The 27,895-nt window shown below is 40.6% G+C and overlaps 1 protein-coding gene and 1 long non-coding RNA gene across 5 annotated transcripts in view; one reads left to right on the top strand and one right to left on the bottom strand.

The window, feature by feature from the left end:
- Positions 1-197: 197 nt before the first annotated feature.
- Positions 198-27,277, top strand: LOC121587527. Its single transcript, XR_006004081.2, has 2 exons — positions 198-425; positions 26,487-27,277. It is a non-coding gene; the product is annotated as an uncharacterized LOC121587527 (long non-coding RNA).
- fam172a (family with sequence similarity 172 member A) overlaps positions 22,925-27,895 on the bottom strand; it is a 205,046-nt gene continuing 200,075 nt past the window's right edge. For 3 of the 4 annotated variants that reach the window (XM_041904537.2, XM_041904539.2, XM_041904538.2), the window contains exon 11: positions 22,925-24,960. In XM_041904537.2, the coding sequence (XP_041760471.1) occupies positions 24,794-24,960 (167 nt within the window). In that variant the 3' untranslated portion in view covers positions 22,925-24,793. The remainder of the gene's footprint in view (positions 24,961-27,895) is intronic. The other variant, XM_041904541.2, reaches the window with a different exon arrangement.

Raw genomic sequence — 27,895 nt, 5'->3', positions numbered from 1 at the left:
AATTCTTTGACAGGGGCTTTGGGAATCTATATCTCAATAGGCGCCCAAGACCTGCCCAACAATGACAGCTGTTCATCAGATAGTAACTTCTTTCCGAGTTTTTTCCCCTCCCACCCCGAGCCCCTTCTCTATCTTGCTTTGTTGTTTTAAAATATGCATGTCTCTCCGGAATGCCAGTCACGAGTCCAAACTTTGTGTCCAACCTCCCACATGAAATTATCCTTTTAAAGCGGGCTCAATATGTCTCAATCTGCACTGCACTTCACTCTAAGCTTTTGGGTATAGTCTATGGGACAGAGCCCAAAATATATATTAACTAAAGCGAGATGTTGTGTCGAACTTAAATATTTCAGACTTTATGACTGTGAAGAGAGGCTGCTCAGAGAAGCTGAAACAGCAACGACTATGATGCTCTACGAAAAAAAGTAAGACTTTTGTTTTGATTTTGTCTTTCTTGCACAATGTGTGTGCGCGTTTGAGTGAAATGGATAAGCAAGGGGGAGAGAGGGAGAGAGCGAGAGTGAGAGAAGGGGGAGGGATATGTGAGAAAGGGAGAAAGGAAAGGATGTGCCTATACGTATGTGTATGACTCCGGCTGTCATTAACAACAAATTAATCAACATGTGGCATTCAAACTCGAGAGTGCTATTTTTCAGTGTATGTAGGAAATAAATCACAGTACCGGAAAAGAAACCCTGGAGATCGGAAAGGAAAGTTTCATTTGAAATGGAAACCGTGAAACGAGGTAACCGAGTCTAAACAAGGAGGAACGGTGCTGGTTTTTGAGAAGATTATAGCTGTATTTCCTTTGGGAAGTTTATAAGGATGTGTGTGATTGTCAGTGGCAAATGTTGTCATTATGGCTAATGGAAATTCGACATGCAATAACAAGTAGGTTATAAGAATAATATTGTATAACCTAATAAAATGTGTTTTGAGTTAGAGGAGAGGTAACATGTTGCTTATGGACACTTAAAACTTGAGGTGCTGTCCGAAAAATTCCACAGTGGTCCAAACATGACATAATCACCAGAGTGCTTGTGCCAACTAATTCATTCCATAATCTCTTCAGAAATGTCAGAATCACGTCAAGTCATCGGGAGATCCACACAAACAAAATGAATTTAACTACTATGTTAATTTATTCATTTAGATATGTTTTAATAGACATCCCCACAGTGTGATATGTCAATATATGGGGGGCCAGCAAGGCCGGGCTTACATACCTGATAACGTCCTGGCTTTTCAGCGATATTTACCGCTTCTCTTTCTAATACACACCAGATGGTTTGTAACTGTGCCACCGCTGCCAGTGAGCGCCTCAATTTGACTCAGCTGCATTTTGTTGCAATTACACATCATGCTGAGACCAAATTTACTGGTAACCTATTTTTTCAGCATTTTATGGGGTTTTTTAAATAAAAAAAATAAAAATATATATTTGGCCACCACTGTATAATGTTTCACTTCAACGTCAGGACTCTCACATTACCTTTATGAAGTTCATTTTTCATATTGGAAATGTTTGCTTTAAATGCATATGTTGCCCAGCCTATGCCTGGTAAACCCACGTTCAATGGATGGTGTAATGAAAACAAGAAAACACATAGCATGTCTTCAAGGTTGACCAAACTCTGTTGATATTCCACTCACTCAATCAAACATAATGCTTATGAAGCAATTGGCCGTTTGACTAACTAGTCTGTAGGTCTATTGGCTACATCTTCAAAACACAATACTGAAACCTAGGCCTATGTTTTTGACAAAACTTTTAAAATATACATAGGCCTATATACAATGCACTGTAAAGGCCCTAATTTTGGTAAAGGCCAGCTGTCTCCTAGCTGAATCAATCAATTTGTTTAATTTCAAATATGTTTATGAAGAGATTATTAGGCCTTTATGTCTGAACAATAATAGCCATTATGAAAATAACAGAGCCATTCTGGGGCCGTTCCAACGTTACATATGTAGACCACAACAAAATGAATGTGAAAAATGTACATCTGTTTTCCTGCTATGAAGTGTGCTAGAATATTTGTATGATCCAGGACTGTTAGAAAATCGTTATCATTGAACTACTATACATGTGTGACGATTTAAAAGAAAAACAAACAACATATAATTAACCTTTTATTAACCTTAAACTGAATTTAGTGAGCATCTATCTATCTAATAACCTTGCTTGATAATGGGCACCCATTCGTGGTATACTTAAGCAATAAGACCCGAGGGGGTGTGGTATACGGCCAATATACCACGCTAAGGGCTGTTCCTACGCACAAGGCAACGCGAAATGCCTGGATACAGCCCTTAGCAGTGGTATATTGGCCATATACCACTAACCCCAGGTGCCTTATTGCTATTATAAACTGGTTACCAACTTAATTAAAACAGTAAACAAGTAATTTTGCGTCATACTTTGAGCCAATCAGCATCCGGGAATTAAACTACCCGGTTTATAAAATATCTTTAGTATTTATGTTGGTCTTTATGTTGTTGCAATTTAGCCTTTGTTTACGTGGTTGGCGCAGAACTGTCTGTTTTCTTGATTGACTGAAACGTTTCATAAAGGGCATTTTTTATCTATGCCATTGGGAACAGGTCTTGACAGTTGCAGGGTTTCGCAAGGTTGGTGCTGCACACACATAATCTCTCTCTCTCTCTCTCTCTCTCTCTCTCTCTCTCTCTCTCTCTCTCTCTCTCTCTCTCTCTCTCTCTCTCTCTCTCTCTCTCTCTCTCTCTCTCCAGCCTAGAGGAAAGGCAGACTGTTGATAAATAAATGTATTTTTTTGATCTTACACAGCATCATCCATCAAATGTGTATGTCTGTGCAGCAGCATTGGTGCGTCTAAGCGAAGAGAGGCTGCCAATAGCGATGTAACACACTGTAAAACGTCGAGGAAGGATGTAACGCGAGTGTCTTCATGTTAGACAATTACTTTAACATTTATAGGCTAATACACAGTGGCCATTATTATCTAAATGGAATATCCTTTGGCATATAGGCTACTGATAATATAGGCAGGCCTCCCTTTTGAGACAGGCTACCTGCGTAAATAATCTTTTGAAATGTTCCAAATCTATTCGCTTTTAACACATCTTGTGCTTTGATGATTGTAGAGCATTCGATAGAACGTTTTTCTGCTCGCCGAAAGCGCTTGGACCGCTCCATAGAGAATCTCATCTCGCTATAGCTGCTACCACTTTGCCTAGGCTACAAGCAGCCGCTGTGATTATAGAAGTGCCTCCTCTCCTTGTTAGAGAAGCAACGCTCCAATCTACCCTCTGTGTAGCCTTAAAGTCAGCGTGATATAGTAAAATTGTGTGCGCGCCCTCACGTGTGTCTGTGCTGAGAAAAGGTGGGGAGTCGGTCGGTTAGAGGGAGAGAGGGGTGTAAAGGGAGGGGGTTAACGGAGTGGCCTTTCCTTGCTGACTGACACGACCCCTCTCTCTTCAAAGGCCATGCAGAAATAAACGCATCAAATCTGAACGGCAAATGAATTTTTGGGTGGTATTTCAGAGTGCGAAATTCAGAAATTGGAATGTGTCTTTTCTCTGCAATATTGAATTCAGGATGGTTCGAACCACCACCACATTGCGGGTATTCAATTATTCCATCTACACACGCGCATTCTCAGCTAGTGTGGTATTTATTTGTCCATGGCTACCCACCCTCCTCCTCCTCCTTCCATCCCACGTCCAAATGCATTTGCATTCGTTGATGATATCAGTAAAGAATAGCTAGCATTCTAGATGAGGTAGAGTGGGGGAAGGAGGCTTATTTGGATAAAACTGGACGGAGAGTGGACACGGCCCGAAAGGTCAGCCGCCCATTCAAGGTGGCGGGGGGCGGGCGGGCTGGGATTGCCAGAGAGGCTTATTTGAAAGCGGGAGTATTTGAGGCAGGGGAATGAAAAGGAGTGGAGCACAAAGCTCGTCATACTTCAAATACGCCCAGTCACATCTTCACTCTTTCCACTCCACGCAGAGGCTACAGGGAAAAAAAAGAGATGTACCCGAAAATAAGCTATAGAGGTGTTGGAGCAAGACTTGGAGCAGGACACTTTATCCTGAACAACAATAGGCTAGCGTAACATGCAACATTATATATATTTTTTTACTATAGCCTATATATTTATGTCGGTAGCCTATTTGACACACATAGCTGCCTTCTCCTTGGAGAGGACATGCACGCCCGTGCACGTGTCTACAACAGGTTAATCGCATTTGTGTTGTTTAGCAGGAAAGGACTCTTTAGGTCATTGTTCATATAATAAATAATTGGACAGCATGAGGCCATAAGGGAAATATCTGAGTTCTATATGAAATTAATTGACACCGCTCCGGATTATTTTGATGAGAAGAGGCATACTTTCATCACTTACTGAGAGGTCGAGAATGTAGGCCTACACACACACACACACACATACACACACACACACACACACACACACACACATACACACACACACACACACACACACACACCTGCATTGAGAACCATGATTAGAATGTCATAAAAACATCATGATGGGACACTTCTGCAATTACAAAAAATAAAAAGAGTAGTCTATATGCGCAAATGTTTTTATAATTATTATCAATGTGTACCAGCCAATATGCATGACACCGACATCCACATTAATATTTCGTACACCTTACTTTTAAACTAGGATGCTATCTCTTAATTCCCTTGCAATTTGATGTTAGCGCCCACATCTCAACGAAAATTACGACAAATTGCGGTATTTGCAGAAGAAAGCAACAGCAACTGATTATGCTATGTCTCTGACATAGCCTATTGGCATATATTTATCACCATAAAAGTCGACTAATACCAAATATTCCACTTGTACATCAGGCTATATTAAAAGTAGGCTATTAGAGAAAATCATGATTAAAAATATACTTCTATTAACATATTCTGCATGTATAATATTTCTAATTATGTAAAATATCCTTTCCAAATCAAAAAGGTCCGTCTCTGTAGACATTCGCATGCTTATAAATTGAACTAAGACACTATAGTCTTTGTCTCCATTTTAGATGACTTCTCTGCTGGACTATAAGATTTGATGGCCTTACATGGTTATTACATAGCCCAATGATTATTAAGACCATCTCAATTATGACGATGATATGTTATTGGTAGGCCTACTACTATATCATTATTAGCAGTAGGACTACATACATACTAGTGGTGTTAGTGATAGTGTTTGGATACGGGAGATGACTTTGGATCGTCATATTTGTTGGTGTTCGAAGTAATGGCAGTTGAGATTAAAGATGACATGGAATAGTGAGGGTGGGGACGTGCGAGCCTATGTTGACTTGTGAGCGTGGTCATTTACATCGGTTTTGTGGTGTAGCCTACTACTCATGCATTCAGTGGCTTGGCGAGTGTGCATGACAACACAGCTCACTTGCCCTCCAGAGCCTATCCCACCACAAACTACATTTCAGACATTTCAATTGATTCCAAACTACATCCGATAGAAGATGTATTGTGTGCTTGTGGTATAGTGAAGTAAAATACAGTTGTGGGGGCTTGCGGATGATATTATCGATTTTGTCAAGTTGATAGTCGCCACCTCTCCCTCAGCCAGTTTGACATAAGTTCCTAGATATTTAGCTTGAACATTGATGACAGGATGGGTTTATTTAGGATCTTAACCCTTCGAGGTTCATTCAAATTCGATCCTCTATAAAATGCACATTGCCTCGTTCTAATTAATCGATTCGTTCATTTATTAATAATTTACGAAAATACACCGACTATTGGGTGGTTTATTGATCTTAATCATCAATCGTGAATAGAGAGCAGTATACTGCTGAATGAAAGCAATGCAGGATGTAATGTCACCGCCGAACTGCTATAAGCGGCTTTGTTATGGTGCTTTCGTGCTTCAGTGCTCGTGCAGTGCAGTGTATGGAGGCTGTCTAGCGCTGTTTGTTTCTACTTTTGTTTGCTAGATGGCGCTCTGCGTACTGGGACCCTAAGACCGAGGAACCACACAAAACTCTCTCTGTCCACGCTCAGCCTCAACCCACAGTCCACCGCACTCTCTCTGCAGCTTTCCTGAATCGACTTACACTTTCAGCGGCTGTAAATGATCCTAATTTAATTTCGCTGGTGTGTTTATTTGAGAGGAACGTTTTTTTATTGTTTTATTTGTCAGAGGATTTTTTTATTATTATCAAATCAGATTGATTAAACACAGCAGCCAAATTAGAGTAGGCTACTAATGCACGTTTTTTTTTGTTTTTGTTTTATATATAAACTGATAATAAGATATTTGTTTTGCTTATTGTGCATTGCTTAGATAGCCTAAGCCTAATAAGCTCATTAGGTTTAATCTTATTTTATTTTAGGTCTCCAGAAATGTTATATTAAATAGGCATATTCCAAATTCGAATCCTCCAAAATGAATAGTAGGCTTAACATTGTTCAAAATGAAATGTCATGGTAATTATTTCAACAACTCAAATTCGTGTATAGTGATAGATGCACTCCTATAGCTAGCCTATATTAACGAGCATTTTTGTAATAAATATAATTTAGAACCACATTTTTCAACAATGCTTTAAAAACAAAGGCTAATTCCACGAGACACGACCATTTCAACACATTGTATCCGTCCATATATTCTGTGCAATAGCCTATTGATTTTTCATGGTGTAATATTTCAACCTTTTGAGAAAAATATAAATATGCACTTTTTAAAAGCGCTTTGCAATTGAGGAAAAGGGTGCATTGTTTGCTGTGAGTGTCCCACTCTCTGTCAAGATATAGCCTACTGCTGCAGTTACACTTTCACTAAATAGCGTCGTGTCCATGTCTGACGTTGATGAATGTGCTGGAGACTTAGAGAAGCTTTTACAGCTGTATTAAAAGCGCGAGCCCAAACCAAGGCACAGGCGATCAGGTGCAGAGGCCGCAACCGCGCTAGATGACAAAGAAACACATTAGAGAGACCCAAAGAACAGGCATGTGTCCTGTTATGAATAAATACTGCCCACATGTAATGTTTTTTTGTTTGTTTTGTTACAGTATTTCATTATTTGTAATAATGACTGGTCCATGGTAAGGGAAATTGTGTTTTGTACGCAGTTTCAAACCGTTCACATATTGACATTTATTTCTAGATTGTATTTTCTCTGTTGGTTTGGATAAAGGATTAAAATGCAATTTCAAAACACGTTTTCAATGGACCGTGTTGATTATGACATTGAACTATTAGGCACTAGATTAGTCTAATGGGAGTTGAAAACTACGATAATAGTTTATCTTTGTATTCATTCACGGCACATAAATATTTGATGTCCAACGCCATGCATGAGGCTATGTTGTGCAGGCGTGACAAAGAATGGTGGTCGTTATTGTGAAAGTAATCTTTCAGCAGGGATTGAGCTGTATTGTCCTCTAGTTCACGTCACCCCCTGTTGGATCCTGGGTGGTATCTCACCGCAGGTGTGCGTGTTCTTCGACCCTCCACCTGGAGCAAAATAGCTGCATCAAAGACCCACAACTAGCACGGCTAGAACTAAGAACCAGAACTCCCCTATAGCTGTATTTGCATTAGTAGCGTACGCTTGGCCAACACATTGAAGTCTACATTAAGAAAGAACGCATTTCAATTACTTGCGTTTGAGTGTTTAAATTAGGCTCTCGGTATTTGTTTTTCACTACTTAAGAAGCCATGATCTTACATATGCATATACAATGAAATGGCACACAGATCCCGCAGGCAAAGGGCGGAATAAAGGTGGAATAATGCATATGGAAAAGCTTTTAATGACCTCAAAGAAATGGATCAGAGAATATCAATTCGTTGTCACCGAAATGACATACGTTTTTATTCACTTTTTTATTGTTTCTTTATTTCATAAGGTAAACCCCAAAACACAGAAGTGCTTTCAATTTTAGAAAAAAATCTGCTTTAATTTGGTCAAAGTGAATATGTGTATTTAGTTATTAGACCACCCAACCAAGACGTATTTTCTTTCTTCACTCTTTACCTTTCTTTTTTAAGCCTAATCGAATTTGCCGCATTTTTAAACTGACATGGGTGGATTTGAGAGTATAAGAGCAGTCAGTTGGACCATTTTCCTCAAATAAGGCAGTGAATACATCGGTTTGTCATAGTTTCGTTAAGTAGAAAACAAGATATTTCACCGCCACAGTGGGATTTTAACGAATTAAATTATCTCACTGCTAGCCTGTGATAAAAAGGTATGGGATTGAAGAGCGAGCACAAAGCTGCCCGCACGCCTGCTTGTTAAGTAGGCATAACTTGCTGTCAGAATAGTTAGCAGTGTTCTGATATGGACGGTGGCTCCAGAGGCTCATCTCTTGGGGTTTTAATTAACAAGCTGTCTCAAAGCTGTAGAGCTCGATCAAACAGCCACTCTCTCCCCACCAGAAAATCCGCCTTCCATCAGCGCCTTCGGTTCCCTCTCCATCTTTAGACATGAGCCACACCGGCTCTCACCTAAACTTTTTCTCACATGTGCGCCTGACAAGGGTGTGGTGGCCTTCAATGTCTTTCTGTATGCATATCTGTACATTATGTGAGCATGAATATAGACTATGTACATGTATGTCTGTATCTATGCATATACTGTATGTAGGCTCCATATAACATGTCACCGAGTCCAGGCATAAGCGACATAAGCTAATGCTTATGTTGAGAGTTAGAATAGTAGAATACACAAGGTGCAAGTTCGAATTTTGTTTATTCATCAGCAGTTTTTCTCTTGTTTTGTCAGTCACTGACAGTCACTCAATTAGCCATGTCAGCTAACAATTTTAGATTGGTAAGTTAGTCTAGCCAGTTATCTAAACTTGTAATAATCATGGCCGAATATCAACAGCCATGCAGGGCATGTGCCCTGGGGCCCAGACCTCCAGAGAGCCCCATTGATTTTGTTAGTCACTCTCACTCAGATATCATTAACATGGCATAAGTAACGGCAAAATGTGTAGAATTTCAGGACATTTTGCTTTAAATTTGCAAACATTTCTCTCCACCCCATGCCAAGAATGGGTAGAATTGCAAGAAAATCGCTTTAAAACTGCAAAAACGTATCTCTGCCCTATGGCAAAATGAGTAGAATTGCATGAAATGTGTTATAAAATTGCAAAATGTTCTCTCTGCCCCATGGCAAAATGTGTAGAACTGCAGAAAAATTGCTTTAAAACGGCAACATTTTCTCTATTCCACATGGCAAAAAAAATGGAATTGCAGGAAATAAACTTTCAAATATACATTTTTCTCTCTGCTGTCAAGAGGGAGGCCACTAAAAACATTGTCCCACTTGGGCAAATCTCGCTTAGGGCCCCCAAAAGGCAAGAGCCGTGTAACATGTATATATGGATGGAGTGTGTGTGTGTGTGTGTGTGTGTGTGTGCTATTTTGGCTTGGTAGGCTATTTCAATTGACTGATGAGGAACATATTTTAATGCATGACATTCAGACTTTTCAGTAGAATCTCACCATTCTATACTGGAGATGGTATTTTTGTTGTTGTTGACGGATAACACATTTATATAGTTAGAAATGGTGTCACATATTGTCTGTATAAAGGCACAATACAACTTTAAGGACAAGGCATGAGGAAGTGTATAGTTTTCTCAGCAGATAGTGCCATACTGACAGTAGAGAGAGCATGATGGAGGGGCTGTATGATCAGGATTGAGGAAAAAATAACCAATTCCCTCTCTGTCTTGCAAACTTGGTGTCTCCCATCCTGTCCCAGGCGGGGGTAATTTGATAGCAAGGCAAGGTCAAGAAAGAGCGCTATTCATGCATGTTGCTATGCGAGGGTAGCTGGATGTTATCATCAAATTAGACAGAACAAGTTTCAAATCGATGCCACCGTGAGCGTCTGGAGAGAGCCAACAGTTGGAGTTAAATTCTTAATAAGTCCCGCCTGACATCTCCGTACCAAAACACACACACCTGATAGCCTATAGCGTAGGCTACTACATCAGCATTGTGTTCGCTAGATAGCAACCATTCCAGCAGGTCCACATTTAATTGCAGTGAGGTGGGTTGTAATTCTGTAAAGTTTTTCATTATTTCTTCGAGTATGTGATTGACATAAATATGAACCGTGAGACACTAAATAATAATATGTAATATACTTTTTTAGTTTAGTTTTAAATCCGATTATATTGAAAGCAAGAGGAAATTAGTAATGTTGCATATTGCACAGATATATCGTTTATTTGGCAAACGTAATAGCAACCAGCTGATTAAGTTATGTAAAAAGTAACAGCCACAAACGACATGCTTTTCATGTCGTTGAGATCAAAGGATGTTCTGTTTATTCTGTACGACTATTTTTCATGTAATATACTACACAAATTGCTATTATTCAGATGAAACATGTTTTAATATAAACAGTAGGCCTCCATTATAGTTTATTATATGCTTTAAATGCAAGATGTTTTCACAAATTAATCTCCACTGCATTTTCTAAATGAACCATAACCCATATCGTTTAAATATATATATATATATATATATATATATATATATTAGATGGAAGTTATTTTTGTAACAACAAAACAACAACACATACACACTGTATTATATATACTAGCTATATTGTTGGCTGTTATTAGCCTTGAAGTTTTCATATTTTGAACTGGTCCATCTTTTGATAAAACCGTCTTATCTAAATAACATTGCACAAATTCTAAACAAAATAATCAATAAAGACTTTGTATCAGTATACAATGTAGGCCTATTTAAAACGTACTTTTGATTGTAGCCTACTTACTTTATTATTTTTCAATAGCCACATAAAATATCACATGATTACTATCCTTATAGCCTATGGCGATAATTATTCGATTACCAAAAGGAATATGAACGAATGCAACCAAATTAACTCAACTTTCAAAGTATTCCTGTTGCTTAGTACCGTAATAGTGCACAGCGTAACTTTTACGGAGATAATGCGTTTGGAATCAAACTCCGATAGCTTGGTGGATGTCCAAACGAAAATGTGCTTCTGCATAATGTAGGCTATTTGAATGCCTCAATATGGGTGAGTTGAGAAAGTATCTCAGGTAGCGCAGGTTTCGATGGAAGGAGGGATGAGTGTTTATGGAGACGCTGCCAACCTGTCACTTTTATTCTGACAGGTTTGCTTTAGGGATAAACAGTAGCCTAAGAAAGTGCAGTTGGTTGCTCTGTTGTTGACTTCAAAGACTGTATTAAAAGCATCCCACCCACCAGAGCGCACATACACACAACTCCTTTCAGGCGTTCCTCCCGCCATCACCACTCACCCCCTGTCCTGTCAACCATTCCGTTAAAACTCACCTTTCATCATCCCTGCTGACTCAGGTAGCAAACATAATAACGACTTGAGCGCCGACAAGAAGAAAGCTAGTCAACTGGACGGAGAGATTATGGACAGTAGAAGAGAGAGAGACGCTTGTCAGACAGGGAGAAAAATGGCTGATGAGAAATGACATGGGAAAGGAACAAAGTGGACCCATCAAAAAGGGAGAAAGTGAGCGGCATCAAAGAGCGCGCTAGAAGGTGCCTGCAACGCGTTTAATAGCGTCAGTGTAATAAGTACCAAGGAGATTCCAATTGGGCCCAATTTAACCAGGGGGCTATAAACCATGAAATGTACTTTAAAAAACACACCTGCCAATCCGGCCTGTTACCCCCTACCTTCCCTCTCCACCTTGTTGCCTGTCAGGGTGTTTTAAAGCGAGGCCCGTCTGACGGCCACCTCTGCGGCCTAGCTAATTTGAGTTCATTGGATGGCAATAACTTAATTTAGAGCTTCATCTTTTGGGGCGTCCGTAATGAGGATGCGCGCTGGAGCCGATGACGACTGCTCGGGAGTAATAACTTGTCTCTTACTCTGGGGGGAATGCTGGGGGGAATGGCCAACCTACCCAACTCAGCCTACCGGTGTGTTTAGTCTCGGAAGGCTGCGTCCAGCTGATGAAACTAATTTATAATGTGTGATTTAATATAACGTTGCAATATTTTGGTATACATATAAACCCAAAAGTGATGAACACGGGCCAGTGGGTTGCCCTATTCTCTCCCGGATCGATCACGCTCCTCCTCCCATCGCCATCTTTTAGGATTTTAGGAACTACCTGAGATTAAGTTTTGTTCGGAGGGAGAAGCATCTTGTTGTGCTTGTGCACATAGATATAGACTAGCATCACCTTGTACTGTTAAATGATTGTTGGAAAACACCTGCATTTCCCTTTATATCATCCAAAAAAGAGAGGAAGTTGATGCATACGTTTGTGGTTTGATTGGACTTCATCATAGCACACAATAATAATAAAAAATGTGTACATTCAGATAAACAGTAAGACCAACATTTTTAGCTGGAAGTGGTAAGAAAAGAACAATAGGAAAAGCGTAAATGCACAATCCTGGGAGATAACACGTACATATTTTCAGCAGTGCCATGGCAGACTTTGAAATGGCATTGAAGTTTAATCATACTTGATCACTCTAGAAAAAAAAAGTTATACAAATATTATATCGCTTGCTTATGGCACCCCTATATAGAACCCCAAATGAAGCCGTTTTCTTAAAAGGGGTTCAATGTATAGCCTTTAGGGCTGCCATATATGAAGCATGCGATAGAACCCTTTTTTCCCTAAGAGTATATATAATTAATTCCCTTATAGCACACAAAACTGAATAACCTGTAGGCCTACATTGTCGTTCCATATATCGTTATCATATTATTATTATTATTGTTGACTTACTTAGGCAATCATTACTATTATTCTTTCTAACGCGTGTATTCATGTTATTACCATGTTACTACTATGCTTAAACTAACTGGAAATCATTGGTATTGTAACAGTTAGGCTATCTATTCAACAAAACGTTCTGTTCACTAATAATTATGTAGGTAAACGAATTAAATGGCACAAAGTCCTCAAGAAGATAATAATAATAATAATAATAATAATAATAATAATAATAATAATAATAATAATAATACGAAAATGCCAGGGCATAGTTAAACAAATAGCCTTATTGCGTTTAAGACTAATAAATTAGCAGGTTCATATCCGTTTAGTAGTTGTATATAATTGACAGATTAGGTTAAAGCGATATTAAACTATACTGAACTATGAAATTTGTACATGTTGTGACTCCTACATGTTTTGCCTAGTACATGTTTTGCCTAGTACATGTTTTGCCTAGTACATGTATTGCCTGGTACATGTTGCGCCTTTTACATGTTTTTCATAGAAACTATACCTGCCCCTTACTTGAAGATCTAATGAATATGGCATTTAAATAATACAAATATACAAACTCATTAAATATAATAGGCCTATTGTTTTAGGCAATGTAATAGTTGTTAATGTTTCAATGTTATTTTTCCACTTTGGATTAGACTATTAGCCTGTAAAACCTACTAAATCTGATTAATCCATATTGCAGCAGTATACCGTTTTAAACTCTGTTAGATCAAACATAGGTTGTACCTTTCAGACAACCTTGTTAAATGGTAACTGCCTTTGATCAATAATACATTCATAAAATGAACTATTAACTTAAGTAATGTAGTAAAATGTTGCCCATTTAATTTCCACCACAATTCTCTGTTACAGTGCATTTGAGTGGCATGGATGTTTCCAACTTAGAATTGTGGGATGTGAATTTTGTATTCCAAGTCAACTGGTTATGAAATCCTTTGAGTCATTTTTGATCGAGTGAAGTTGGTTGGACGACCAAAATTCCCTCTTATTTGCTCGTTATTTGTTCCATATCATAAGACAAACGATGTAGTTGAAATAGGTTGTGCAAAACTCCTGCACAACTATAATACTGAATTTCCACATGATTTAACATAACGTTACATCACAACTCATAAGAATAGACCATTACAGGCCCACCTGAAAACGTCACATTGACTGTCATTCATTTATCATATCGAAATGAGCAATTTCCTCCAATGGGCCGTTGGTGGGCTCTTAAGCACTAAGCTAATTTAGTCTTTACTTTACTTGATCTCTATACTCGAAAAATATACAGTGCCATCACGTAATTTGTAGAAAAGTATCATCTTAAAATTCGGAGCCCATTCTTCAAATGTATTCCATTTCAGAGGCGGGCTTTTACTAGTGGAGTCTTTACGACCCAAGACTATCAGAGGGGGTGTAATTGAGGGGGCGGTAAGGGTAGGCTAAAGAGTAGCGGCCGCCTGAAAGCTAGGCTACTAATAAAGCCAAATGGACTGCACACCGTAAAACGGCTCTGCCTGCCAACAGCTGGACACAATAGGTGTATTATAGGCCAGGCTCATCCAAACACACCGCACACATAGGCTTAATAGTGACCATTGTTATGTCACATTGTCAGATAATCAGACAGGTGAGGCCCAATTAATCGGAACGTAAGGCCACTGTGTGTGTGCGCGCGCGCGTGTGTGTGCGTGCGTGTAGCTGTTTGTCACCGGGATGTAAGTATGGCTATGTTTGACCAAGGATTCTTGAGAATCGGCCTCTTGAATTTTGGGGGTTCTAGTTAAGGCCTACTTCACGTCCATATAGCCCGGACTTAACCACCTGCCTGGCTTTCTCTCAGCTGGATAAAAACACCTGTCGATGTTTTGAACAGCCAGATTGGGAACAAGGCCTACATTGTATCTAATGAGAAGTATTCTATTGGATAGGCAACGTGCCACTTCCAGTGCATGTAAAACAATACTTTGGTTTATTACCTGTTAATAACAGTTTGTTTGTGCAGTAAGATGCATGTCTCCCGAGTGGCGCAGTGGTCTAAGGCACTATATTGCAGTGCTAGCTGTGCCACTAGAGATCCTGGTTCGAATCCAGGCTCTGTCGTAGCCGGCCGCGACCGGGAGACCCATGGGGCGGCGCACAATTGGCCCAGCGTCGTCCAGGGTCGGGGAGGGAATGGCTGGCAGGGATGTAGCTCAGTTGGTAGAGCATGGCGTTTGCAACGCCAGGGTTGTGGGTTCGATTCCCACGGGGGGCCAGTATGAAAAAATAATTTTAAAAAATAATGTATGCACTCACTAACTGTAAGTCGCTCTGGATAAGAGCGTCTGCTAAATGACTAAAATGTAATGTTAAGGAGGCATCTTAATGATTCCCTTGAGTCTGATGTCTTTGGTCTCTGAATAACTCTTTGATCGCACTAGTTTTGTTTCAGTGCACAAAGAGCTTTCCTGGGTAGAGAGGGTTAGTGATTGAAGTGAGTTAGCTTCCACTGGATTCATGGCTTGGTCAGTCAATGAATATGTAATGACAACGTTACATTCGAACCCAATACTGGGTAGCGCTTTCTTGGGTAGACCTATTTTGCATAGAAAGTACACAGTATACTCTGGAGAAAAAAAAAAGAAGTGGAAAGGAGGGAGAACAAACTTGAAAACACCTCAAGCTTAAACTACACATTCCTCTTCCGTCAATAGATGAAAAACTATTTGCTCTCCTACTTAGAGAGAGAGAGAGAGATACACTCTTGAATGGATGTTAAGATAGTTTTTTAGTATGCTATACACGATAAAACATTGATTGTTGCAGTTTGTTGACCCGTACAATTTGGGGGTTAGTTTTCTCTTCAGAGCCGAGCATATAATTATGCAAATAGAGATCTGACAGTGATCTGGTGGAGTGCTCAAGGGGCTGATGGGTGTGACATTCCAACTTTGCTTAATGCTGCCTAGTCCTTCTTTGGAAATAGTTCATATTTAGCAGTGCTGGCGAGCATGGGAGGGGATGATGAGAGTAGGCGTGACAATATGAGTCTCCTGAAAATGTGTAATAACATTTTGGGATCACATTGTCATTGACATGAGACCATGCAGGCTTTTGAAGTTTCAAGAGCGAAGACATTTTAGTAGCCTACGTGAGGGAATGATCATGTGGCCATGAATATGTAGGCCTAGGCCTGCATACTTAAAATAATTAAACAGGAGTGGGAACTGGAATTCAATTTAATGTTATTAAGTGTGACATGACTGATAAAAATTACGCAATTAGTGTAGGCAGATATTTCTGACGCTTGCTAATCAGAGTTATGTTAAACTTGTCCCCCGTTTTCAAATGTATCTTCCTTATGGTGAATAGTAATACTGTAACATGGGGCTATATCGATTTAAAACGGTCTATTTGAGCATTGGTGGTAAACTCTAATGCCTGACAATAGAACAAATATTTGAAAAGTTTTACCTCGCATATACTTGCCTATTGAATTTGAGTGTGTTAAGACATTTTACTTGTCAGAGAAGTGAGACAAACTCTCAATGATGGGTGATTTAATGTTTTTTTTTTTTTATGAGGGACCTGACATGGTGTGAGGGATCTCGGCTGGTTCCACCGGCTCGCACTTGTTGTTCAACGATTAATGGAAAGATTTCTAAAGATTTATTGAGGGGGCGTTTAATGACCTTATCAGGTTTCACCAAGTGAAAACAAATGATCCTGTAAACCGCGCTGGCATACAGCTGTCTTTGCAAAGATTAATCTCCATTTGAGGAGTTTTAATTGATATTTAACCGTCTTCATCTTTCTTTTAAACAAGTTTAACCTGTTGTAATTGGAGATTGTAGAGCATATTTTTCTCCGCTGGACGTGCAGGCTAATAAACCATATGCAGTCTAAAACTTGAAACCAAAAAGCTTAAAGTAATATGGTTAAGGCACATTGAAGCGGGACCCGATAAAGAGAACTGTTAGGCCTAATACTAAAACAAATCGTTAAACTAGATTTAAGAAGGCATTTCACTTTGGCATTTCACAATTTTTGAGGACTGGGCTCCTCTGTCTTGAGTGATGGATCGTCTTCCTCGGTAATGTTTCATAGCTGTTATGTGAGATGATGACTCGGATCACTTTTTCTCGAAGCTCAACTACCCCGCTCACTTTGCAGTGAAGGCAAGCGAGCCGATGTGGGCAGCGCAACAGGCTCTAGAGAGGTACCAATAACCTTCTCTCAACTTTTTCTCAGTGTTACACTTTCTATCCTTTCCCTCTTGAGTAAGCCTGCCCCTATGACCTGGATAGCGTAGCCTACGATCATGTTATGTGTGGTAAAGCAAACTAACTATTCTATCATTGAACTATGTAGACCTAACCTATGGGTTACCGCACCGATGCCTTATGTTTGTTTCTAAAGTCATTTATAACCATAGACTAAATGAAGAACAAATACTGCAGGTTAATTGATTACGGTAGGCGTATTAGAATAAGCAGGGGCCTAGATACAACAATCTCTCACAGTCTCACGTCGGAATTAGACATTCATCCATGTTTCTCAAAAGTCACATTTGGAAGTTGATCCAGATGTCAAATGTCCAAGTGTTTAAGGTTAAGTTTAGGCATTAACTCCGAATTTTTAAGCTTAGGGTTAAGTTTAGTCATTAACGCAGATATCTTAAGGTTAGGCATTAACTCCGAATGGTTAAGGTAAGGGTTAAGGTTTTGGATAGGCTTAAAACATAAATCTAAAAAACAACTTTCTATAGCTGTCATTGGCAACATTTTGTAACCGAAACCTACTTGAAGGTAATGGCGCTCACTGTTGCCCCTAGTGGCCGGTTTCCACGTCATCTCCCGATGACCTCAGACATGGATGGACATCTAATACTGACTTGTATCACCGGTGACCTGGCTGCTATATAAATATAAATTAGGCTATTTGAAACAAATACCCATATGCCATGTGTTAGTTGTAAACTCCATAAACACTAACACTTTTTAATTCAATTTCAGCAACTGACAAACATTTTAATAAATGGGAATGGTTCATGGGAAACACATGATTGAAGGGATAGCTGCAGGAAAAATGCTAATATTGGTACCATGACGAATGCGATTTGTGCCACAAATGCTAAAACGTTAGCATTTGGAAACAGTGCCAGGGAAACTAAACCAAAGCATGGATTGCTGTTATACCTTGTCCATAGACTGCTTACAGGGTAAGGAAACCAATGTGTCATTTTGTGATTTGGGTGAACAATCCCTTTAAGATGGATGATTGGAGTTTACTTAACATAACACAATAGACATTTTAATACACAACAGCCATAATGTATCTGATTGGATAATTATTTTAACAAAAACGTTTTTCAAATGCTATATTTAAAGGGAAACTATACAATTTTTCTATGTCATATTCATCATCTCCAGTACCACCACCCCATCATCAACATATGTGAAAAAGGTGCGTTTCTATGTTTTGTAGTAAAAAGAATAGAGGAAGATAAGTGTTTCCAATGACATCATCAGTGTGCATCTTATGATTTTGACCAATTGTGAGTTGGCATTGTCACGCCCTGGCTCTAGGGACTCTTTTAAGTTGAGCCAGGGTGTGTAGAGTTTATGTTTTGTGCTCGTTGTGTCTAGTCTAGTTTTGTATATCTATGTTGGCCAGAGTGGTTCTCAATCAGAGGAAACGAGTATCAGCTGTTGCTGGTTGTCTCTGATTGGGAACCATATTTAGTCAGGTGGTTTTCCCACAGTGTTTGTGGGATCTTGTTCCGTGTTGGTTTGTACCAGTGGACGTCACGTATCGATTTGTTGTTTTGTTCGTGTATCATTTAATAAATAAATATGTTCACCTTCCACGCTGCGCCTTGGTCCTCTATACCCGACGATCGTGACAGGCATTGCCTACTAATTGGTTGATGTCATTGGAAACACTTATCTTTCTCTATCTTTTTTTACTACAAAACATAGAAACCGCACCATTTTCACATACAGTTGAAGTCGGAAGTTTACATACACTTAGGTTGGCGCCATTAAAACTTGTTTTTCAACCACTCCACACATTTCTTGTTAACAAACTATAGTTTTGGCAAGTCGGTTAGGACATCTACTTTGTGCATGACACAAGTAATTCTTCCAACAATTGTTTACAGACAGATTATTTCACTTATAATTCCTGTATCACAATTCCAGTGGGACAGAAGTTTACATACAGTGGGGAGAACAAGTATTTGATACACTGCCGATTTTGCAGGTTTTCCTACTTACAAAGCATGTAGAGGTCTGTCATTTTTATCATAGGTACACTTCAACTGTGAGAGACGGAATCTAAAACAAAAATCCAGAAAATCACATTGTATGATTTTTAAGTAATTAATTTGCATTTTATTGCATGACATAAGTATTTGATACATCAGAAAAGCAGAACTTAATATTTGGTACAGAAACCTTTGTTTGCAATTACAGAGATCATACGTTTCCTGTAGGTCTTGACCAGGTTTGCACACACTGCAGCAGGGATTTTGGCCTACTCCTCCATACAGACCTTCTCCAGATCCTTCAGGTTTCGGGGCTGTCGCTGGGCAATACGGACTTTCAGCTCCATCCAAATATTTTCTATTGGGTTCAGGTCTGGAGACTGGCTAGGCCACTCCAGGACCTTAAGATGCTTCTTACGGAGCCACTCCTTAGTTGCTATGGCTGTGTGTTTCGGGTTGTTGTCATGCTGGAAGACCCAGCCACGACCCATCTTCAATGCTCTTACTGAGGGAAGGAGGTTGTTGGCCAAGATCTCGCGATACATGGCCCCATCCATCCTCCCCTCAATACGGTGCAGTCGTCCTGTCCCCTTTGCAGAAAAGCATCCCCAAGGAATGATGTTTCCACCTCCATGCTTCACGGTTGGGATGGTGTTCTTGGGGTTGTACTCATTCTTCTTCTTCCTCCAAACACGGCGAGTGGAGTTTAGACCAAAAAGCTCTATTTTTGTCTCATCAGACCACATGACCTTCTCCCATTCCTCCTCTGGATCATCCAGATGGTCATTGGCAAACTTCAGACGGGCCTGGACATGCGCTGGCTTGAGCAGGGGGACCTTGCGTGCGCTGCAGGATTTTAATCCATGACGGCGTAGTGTGTTACTAATGGTTTTCTTTAAGACTGTGGTCCCAGCTCTCTTCAGGTCATGGACCAGGTCCTGCCGTGTAGTTCTGGGCTGATCCCTCACCTTCCTCATGATCATTGTTGCCCCACGAGGTGAGATCTTGCATGGAGCCCCAGACCGAGGGTGATTGACCGTCATCTTGAACTTCTTCCATTTTCTAATAATTGCGCCAACAGTTGTTGCCTTCTCACCATGCTGCTTGCCTATTGTCCTGTAGCCCATCCCAGCCTTGTGCAGGTCTACAATTTTATCCCTGATATCCTTACACAGCTCTCTAGTCTTGGCCATTGTGGAGAGGTTGGAGTCTGTTTGATTGAGTGTGTGGACAGGTGTCTTTTATACAGGTAACGACTTCAAACAGGTGCAGTTAATAGAGGTAATGAGTGGAGAACAGGAGGGCTTCTTAAAGAAAAACTAACAGGTCTGTGAGAGCCGGAATTCTTACTGGTTGGTAGGTGATCAAATACTTATGTCATGCAATAAAATGCAAATTAATTACTTAAAAATCATACAATGTGATTTTCTGGATTTTTGTTTTAGATTCCGTCTCTCACAGTTGAAGTGTACCTATGATAAAAATTACAGACCTCTACATGCTTTGTAAGTAGGAAAACCTGAACAATCGGCAGTGTATCAAATACTTGTTCTCCCCACTGTACACTAAGTTGACTGTGCCTTTAAACAGCTTGGAAAATTCCAGAAAATTATGTCATGGCTTTAGAAGCTTCTGATAGGCTAATTGACATCATTTGAGTCAATTGGAGGTGTACCTATGGATGTATTTCAAGGCCTACCTTCAAACTCAGTGCCTCTTTGCTTGATATCATGGGAAAATCTAAAGAAATCAGCCAAGACCTCAGAAAGAAAATGGTAGACCTCCACAAGTCTGGTTCATCCTTGGGAGCAATTTCCAAACGCCTGAAGGTACCACGTTCATCTGTACAAACAATAGTACGCAAGTATAAACACCATGGGACCACGCAGCCGTCATACCGCTCGGGAAGGAGATGCGTTCTGTCTCCTAGAGATGAACGTACTTTGGTGCGAAAAGTGCAAATCAATCCCAGAACAACAGCAAAGGACCCTGTGAAGATGCTGGAGGAAACAGGTACAAAAGTATCTATATCCACAGTAAAACGAGTCCTATATCGACATAACCTGAAAGGCCGCTCAGCAAGGAAGAAGCCACTGCTCCAAAACCGCCATAAAAAATAGAACTGTTTGGCCATAATGACCATCGTTATGTTTGGAGGAAAAAGGGGTTTGCTTGCAAGCCGAAGAACACCATCCCAACCGTTAAGCACGGGGGTGGCAGCATCATGCTGTGGGGGTGCTTTGCTGCAAGAGGGACTGGTGCACTTCACAAAATACATGGCATCATGAGGAAGGAAAATTATGTGGATATATTGAAGCAACATCTCAAGACATCAGTCAGGTAGTTAAAGCTTGGTCGCAAATGGGTCTTCCAAATGGACAATGACCCCAAGCATACTTCCAAAGTTGTGGCAAAATGGCTTAAGGACAACAAAGTCAAGGTATTGGAGGAGCCATCACAAAGCCCTGACCTCAATCCTATAGAACATTTGTGGGCAGAACTGAAAAGGTGTGTGCGAGCAAGGTGGCCTACAAACCTGACTCAGTTACACCAGCTCTGTCAGGAGGAATGGGCCAAAATTCACCCAACTTATTGTGGGAAGCTTGTGGAAGGCTACCCGCAACGTTTGACCCAAGTTAAACAATTTAAAGGCAATGCTACCAAATACTAATTGAGTGTATGTAAACTTCTGACCCACTGGGAATGTGATGAAAGAAATAAAAGCTGAAATAAATCACTCTCTACTATTATTCTGACATTTCACATTCTTAAAATAAAGTGGTGATCCTAACTGACCTAAGACAGGGACTTTTTACTAGGATGAAATGTCAGGAATTGTGAAAAACTGAGTTGAAATGTATTTGGCTAAGGTGTATGTAAACTTCCGACTTCAACTGTATGTTGATGTTGGGGTGTTGTTGGAGATGATGAATATGAAGTTGACAAATTGTGAAGTTTCCCTTTAATCAAATCACAAAGCATGAATGTCTTTAGATGACTTCTTTGATCAATAACATTTACAAAATCTCAAACAATAATATATTCAAGAGCATTTGTTAAAATTAGTCACAATGTACATATAAACCATGCTTTAGATTTGGGTTAAGGCTACACTCTTTACTTTTGATCCAGTCACATATGGCTTGTTGGTCTTTTGGTTGTTCCAACAATTTGGTGCTTTTTGAGTAGTGTAACTTGGTGAATAAAAAAACATTTTATTTCACTTAATGTTAACATTCTGTCATAAAGAGCACATGTTCAACTGAATAAAAAAGACCTTTTCCCATCTCAGGAGGTTAAATAAAAAAAAATACTATAGTAAGTGCCTCTTAAGTGGTCCTCTGTAGCTCAGCTGGTAGAGCACGGCGCTTGTAACGCCAAGGTAGTGGGTTCGATCCCCGGGACCACCCAAACACAAAGATGTATGCACGCATGACTGTAAGTCGCTTTGGATAAAAGCGTCTGCTAAATGGCATATTATTATTATTATTATTAAGTGCCAAATAAAGTTACAGGTTTGACGACTTCTTAAATCAGCCATGAATCAATCCCCTTGTGATAGGGGGAATGGAATGGAGGCTTGATGTATGCAAAAGGGAGGGGCAATCGAATGCAAGCTTGATAATTTTTTTTTTTATTGTTAAAAAAATTCTAGCCCGTCTATCTATGGGTAACAGGGTTGGTGTGTTATGATCGATTTGGTCAAAAAGAGTAGAACCAGCTCACCTGCTTTTACACTATGATTTGACAATTAGATGTTCAATGTCTCTTTTGACATTAGAAATCAGATTTATATAATTCTCCATGTGGTCAACATTAAAGGATACTTCATTTAATATAACAGGCTTTTAAAATTCAATATTTGTGCACAATATCTACTTAAAATATCAAAGGGACACAAAAGGCACTCATTTCGTGGAACGACCCCTTTATTAAAAATACCAGTGAACATAGTGTGTTGTTTATTCCTAAGGCAACAGTAAACACATAATGAAGTAAAATAGCAACTGTTAATTCCTACACGCAAAGGGAGCACACAGCATCCTGAAATTAAACTTCTCCGCCAGTCCGTATATTCCCAAATCAAACAAGTTAACTTCATGAGTGATATCCAAAGAGACATTAATAAAATTATATGAAAATTACAACAGCTCACACACTGCTTCCCTCATTACTGACAAAAACAATGAAGTGTTTAATAACCTACAAAAGCCTCAAAATATCACCCAGTGGCTGTTATTTACACAGAATTAAAAAAGTATAATGTATACCAATACATTTCGTGTCACTCCTTATAAATACGTCGACTGAAGCCGTGGAAAGGTAAACATGTCTGGGAGGTGTATATATGGGCTGTCTCCTTTTGATGATACTAATATCTGGGCATATTAGAAGGATATTCCATTAATCTTTGAGTGATTTATAATTTACTAGAACATCGTGGAAATATATTTTTTCTCGTTTATGTCCCAGATTGAGAGTATGCGAAGCTGAGCCATGCAGGGCCCTCTTCTTTGTCACGTTTACATTTGCACTTGAGGCAAGTGTTTGTTAAATACATTTCTCCCAACATCTGAAGACACATCATCTAGGCTTAGGATAATATTGAAATATTGGATTTCCCAACACGTGCATGGGGATATATTGAAGTTTATTACTGTGGAACTGACTGACTTGTTTCTGTTCAAATGAGATATCCCTAAAACTCATTTTGATGCTGGGCTTTAAGTGATTTAAAATCTGCTCAGTGTCTTGAATTCTCATATCTAGCACAGGTTATGGTTGTTTCATTTGTTTCCTCAAATTCAATCATCTGGGGACATCAATTTCATGGATCTCAAACAGAAAAAAGGGTAGAGTCAAAAAAGACACATTTTTACAAATTAAAAATCATAGACAACCTCAAGTCAACATTTATGACTTGGGACTTCATTTGGTCTGATACAAAATCAAATCCAAGTTATTAGAGTGCATAAAAATCCAACTAAACATTGAGTGAAAGTAAGATAAAAATAAAATAAAAACACCACCAGTATATCAGCTGTCATAAACAGTGCAGTGCAACCCCCCATATAAATAGGACCACATTTGACAGAAAATGTCATTATCGTTTTAAAAAGTGTGTGTGTTTGTTTGTTTGGAGATGGTAAGGGAAAGGAAGGGAAGGGACTAGGGAGCCACAAAAACAACACACTCACTTTACATTAAAATGATCACATGTTAATGGAGCATGTTTACTCTATTTAAAACCCTCGTTTGGGGTGACGGTAGGGGGTTGGGTTGAGGGAGGGAGATATGCCAAGTGTACGAGTGGTGTGGGTTGAGGAGGACTGCGTCGGTAGGGCGAGCTCTAGGACCTGGGGGAGTGGTTGGGGAGGGCTGCCGGGGCATTAGCTCAGTTCAGGGCGATGTCAGGACAATTAGAGGTATACCACGGAGCACTGTGCACAGTGCCTGTCAGCCTTAATCTCAGCTACTGCTGCCGCTGCTCCGTGGCCCAGACCACAGCCAAGCCACAGCCCACGGGAAACGCAAACACTCAGCCCATATTGCTTTGACAGTTGCGCTCATCTAGAAATAACGCAAAACGCTATTGTGATGTATACACTACCACCCTGCACTATGCCAGTAAAACAATGCATGTGCGAGCCAGGAGATAAGTTCAGCCAGAAGAGAGAGATCACACAGAGATGAGGAAGGAAGGAAGGAAGTGGGGAGGGAAAATGGAGAGGATTTGGCACCTCCACCCCCCCTGTGTTTTCCCTCCTGTTGGTGTAGTTCTATAAGTCGTTGTGGTTGTGGTCATGGTCGTGTTTGGTTCTGTGGGAGCTGCGTGTAGTGACCGTGTTGGAGGTCTCCTCCTCCTCCCCAGTCGGTAAAGCCTCACTGAAGAACTGGAAAATGGAGTTGAAACTCCTCCACGATGTCAGCTCGTGTCGCTCTGTACCTGCACAACACACACACACACACACACACACACACACACACACACACACACACACACACACACACACACACACACAGCACAAAGAGACAGGGTTAACCCTCAGGCAGTCCACTGTGTGACCATAGAGAGAGGGTAGTCAAATAATGGAAACTAATACACATTATACACCACAGTTACATCACACACACCTAATGGGTTACAGAGAAATCATTTTGTTAACAGAGCACGTAAATCCCCTCCTTTACACCTGGATAGCTTATTGTGTGTCCACTTCAAGCAAAATGCCTATACGACATTACATCCATTTCAACCTTTGACCTAGCAGTCCAACGGGATAGTCTTAATATTTGATCCAACTTGATTCATGATCGTGCACACCCGATACCCTTCCGTGTCTCTCTTTTAATTGAATGCGAGTTATGCACAATGGATGCACTAAGCGAAACCAGTGGACCGATATTCATTCATTCTCAGAGCTGCTTGAGAGAGGAAGCGGTGAGAAGGCACTAAGGCAGCCAGCGTATCAGGTGGTCTGGGTTTCCCTCCCTTCTCCAGGTGAGCCGGTTCCCATGTTGGGGTCACGGGGAGCCTGAAATCTGGTACACACGCCTCAGGTTCCTCTCGGCTCTCCGAGGTCAGGGGATCACTCCGTCGCTCCGAAAGCTGCCACACAACACCTCTGCCACGGTGCGACGACAGCACACCAATGCAGCTGCTCCACTGCCAGCTCCTCGCCAACCATTTACAATCAATGGCTTATGGCTTATTTCCCTACTAGCAGGTGACTAGGCTGCTTAGCAACATGCTGTACTGTACCGTGTTGAGAAGCAGTACCCAGAAGCCATCCCAGGGAAAACGGGTTACAGTGAGATACAATGGTGTTCCATCCCATGGTATCACAGATACACAGTGAGAACTAGTCATAGCAGTGTACAGTCCTAGTTCTTCCACTGTTTTAGCCCTCTAATAGACTCCCAGACCATTAGGCTTATGTACCTGTTACCAATACAGCTGCACACTATCAGTTAATGGGGCTCTTGTTGCTTTGTTGATGGGTCAAGGCACCAGTTCAGTGAGAGCCTCATCCTGTTCTCTCCTCTCCTCTCCGTGCACCAGGCCAGAGGGATACAATTAAAAAGCACTTTTTAAGGCCCTCTCCAAATAGTGTCCTTTGATGGCTGCTGTATTGACCCCATGTTTATTAGATTGACCCCCTGGCTGGGGATGGAGGTGGAGGGGGTGGCCAAGGATGGTCTACTGGACTCTACATGGTTTACCAGGCTAGCCTATGATCACTGCCTCAGGTCAGATTGACTAGCCTGGCAATCAGTGAGTCAATAACCCCCAGAAAGACTAACAGTGTGTTACCTGTGTAGGGCTAAACACAACAACCCACTCCTCTGGAAAACAAAGACACAGGCCTGCTCGCACCTCGCATCTATCATTTATATCCAATTTGAAGCACCGCTTTTTCCCTCCTCCCTCCATCACAAGTGTTTTTATACATCTAATTTTTCTTTCCACAGGAGCGATCGATGCCAAGGCTCTCCCATTTTCACTTCGAACCGGAGCTGAACTCCGGAGTGCCGCGAACTGCTACGCCCGATCCCAGCGCCGGGGTCAGCGGAAGTGGCGTCTCCTTTTCGATATGCAGATGAGCCGGGTCCCTCCGATGTCTCCCGGCGTCCGGGCCTCGATAGCTAACAGCCTTTTACTGCCTTCGCCCACTCCTCCAGTAATAAGTAGAGTGTGTGGAAGCTAATGGATGTTGTCAGTGGTGTGTTCTGAGCGCTGATTTAGAGGGAACCCACCAGCCAGGCTTCTCTCAGAGTTAGCCTGACCACTGGACTACCTGGGTGAGGAGTGGGAAAGAGGAGGACAGTTAGCTTACTCACGCTTCAAATCACATTTATATCCTTAAAAGATGTGGGGATAGATTAAATGTCATGGTGCTGTGTGGAAAGTGAATTCTGTCCTATAAACAGGACTCGCCTTTTTCCTCCCTCTACCAGTTTCGGTTGTGTAAAAGTTCATTGAAATTAATTGAAAGCTTTTTCATGAGCCACTGAATTCAGTGCTCAGGTCACAGGGGCTCGAAAATATACTGGTGGAAACTGAAAACCTCTCCCAGATTCATTAGTTTATTTGTATTTTACATTACTATTCCGGTTTCATTGTGAAAATGCAAAAAGTAGGCAAATTAAAATGTTGCGCAGTGGCTCAGATTTGTATACTTCTTGAGATGTGCTGTTTTCATAATGCTGGACATACATTAATATATGCTTATTATATTAATATATACCCCTCCAAGCCACTCTATTGGTTGTCCTGTGTTCTCTCACCCCTCCAAGCCTCTCTATTGGTTGTCCTGTGTTCTCCTCTCCTCTCTCATTATGGCCTGTGACAGACAGCGCCAACAGATGCAATCTATTTGATCCTAGATGCTTAGCCTCCCCTGTCACAGCCACTGGATCCCTCTCAGAGTAATTGACTGACTGATCTCTATGAGACGACACACACACACACACACACACACACACACACACACACACACACACACAATTGTTATCAGTGGTGTGGGATGAAGTAAGGGAACATGACGTGTGTTTGAGGGGGAAAAACTCCTCCGTAGCTGTGGGCCATGCTTTTTTCCCTTCACCAGTCGCTGCATGTTGTCACAAGTCGTAATCTCCTGTGATAGTTGGGTATTTCAAAACAAACGGTAGGTGACTGAAAAGCCAAAGTAATGCCCCAAGTGATAGTCAGAGAGAAAGACTGAATCAAAGCACGCTGGCTATAATTAGTTTCCATCTGTGGTACATTATTTAAAGCCACACCACTTAATTGCTTGTGTACTAATGGCCTATTTTATTTGAATCAAACTTTTTTCATAATTCATAATTACATTGATGTGAGCATGAAGGGCAATATATCT

This window comes from Coregonus clupeaformis, chromosome 18 (genome assembly GCF_020615455.1).
Source record: "Coregonus clupeaformis isolate EN_2021a chromosome 18, ASM2061545v1, whole genome shotgun sequence".
Taxonomy (NCBI): domain Eukaryota; kingdom Metazoa; phylum Chordata; class Actinopteri; order Salmoniformes; family Salmonidae; genus Coregonus; species Coregonus clupeaformis.
This window is presented reverse-complemented; position numbering and strand designations above follow the sequence as displayed.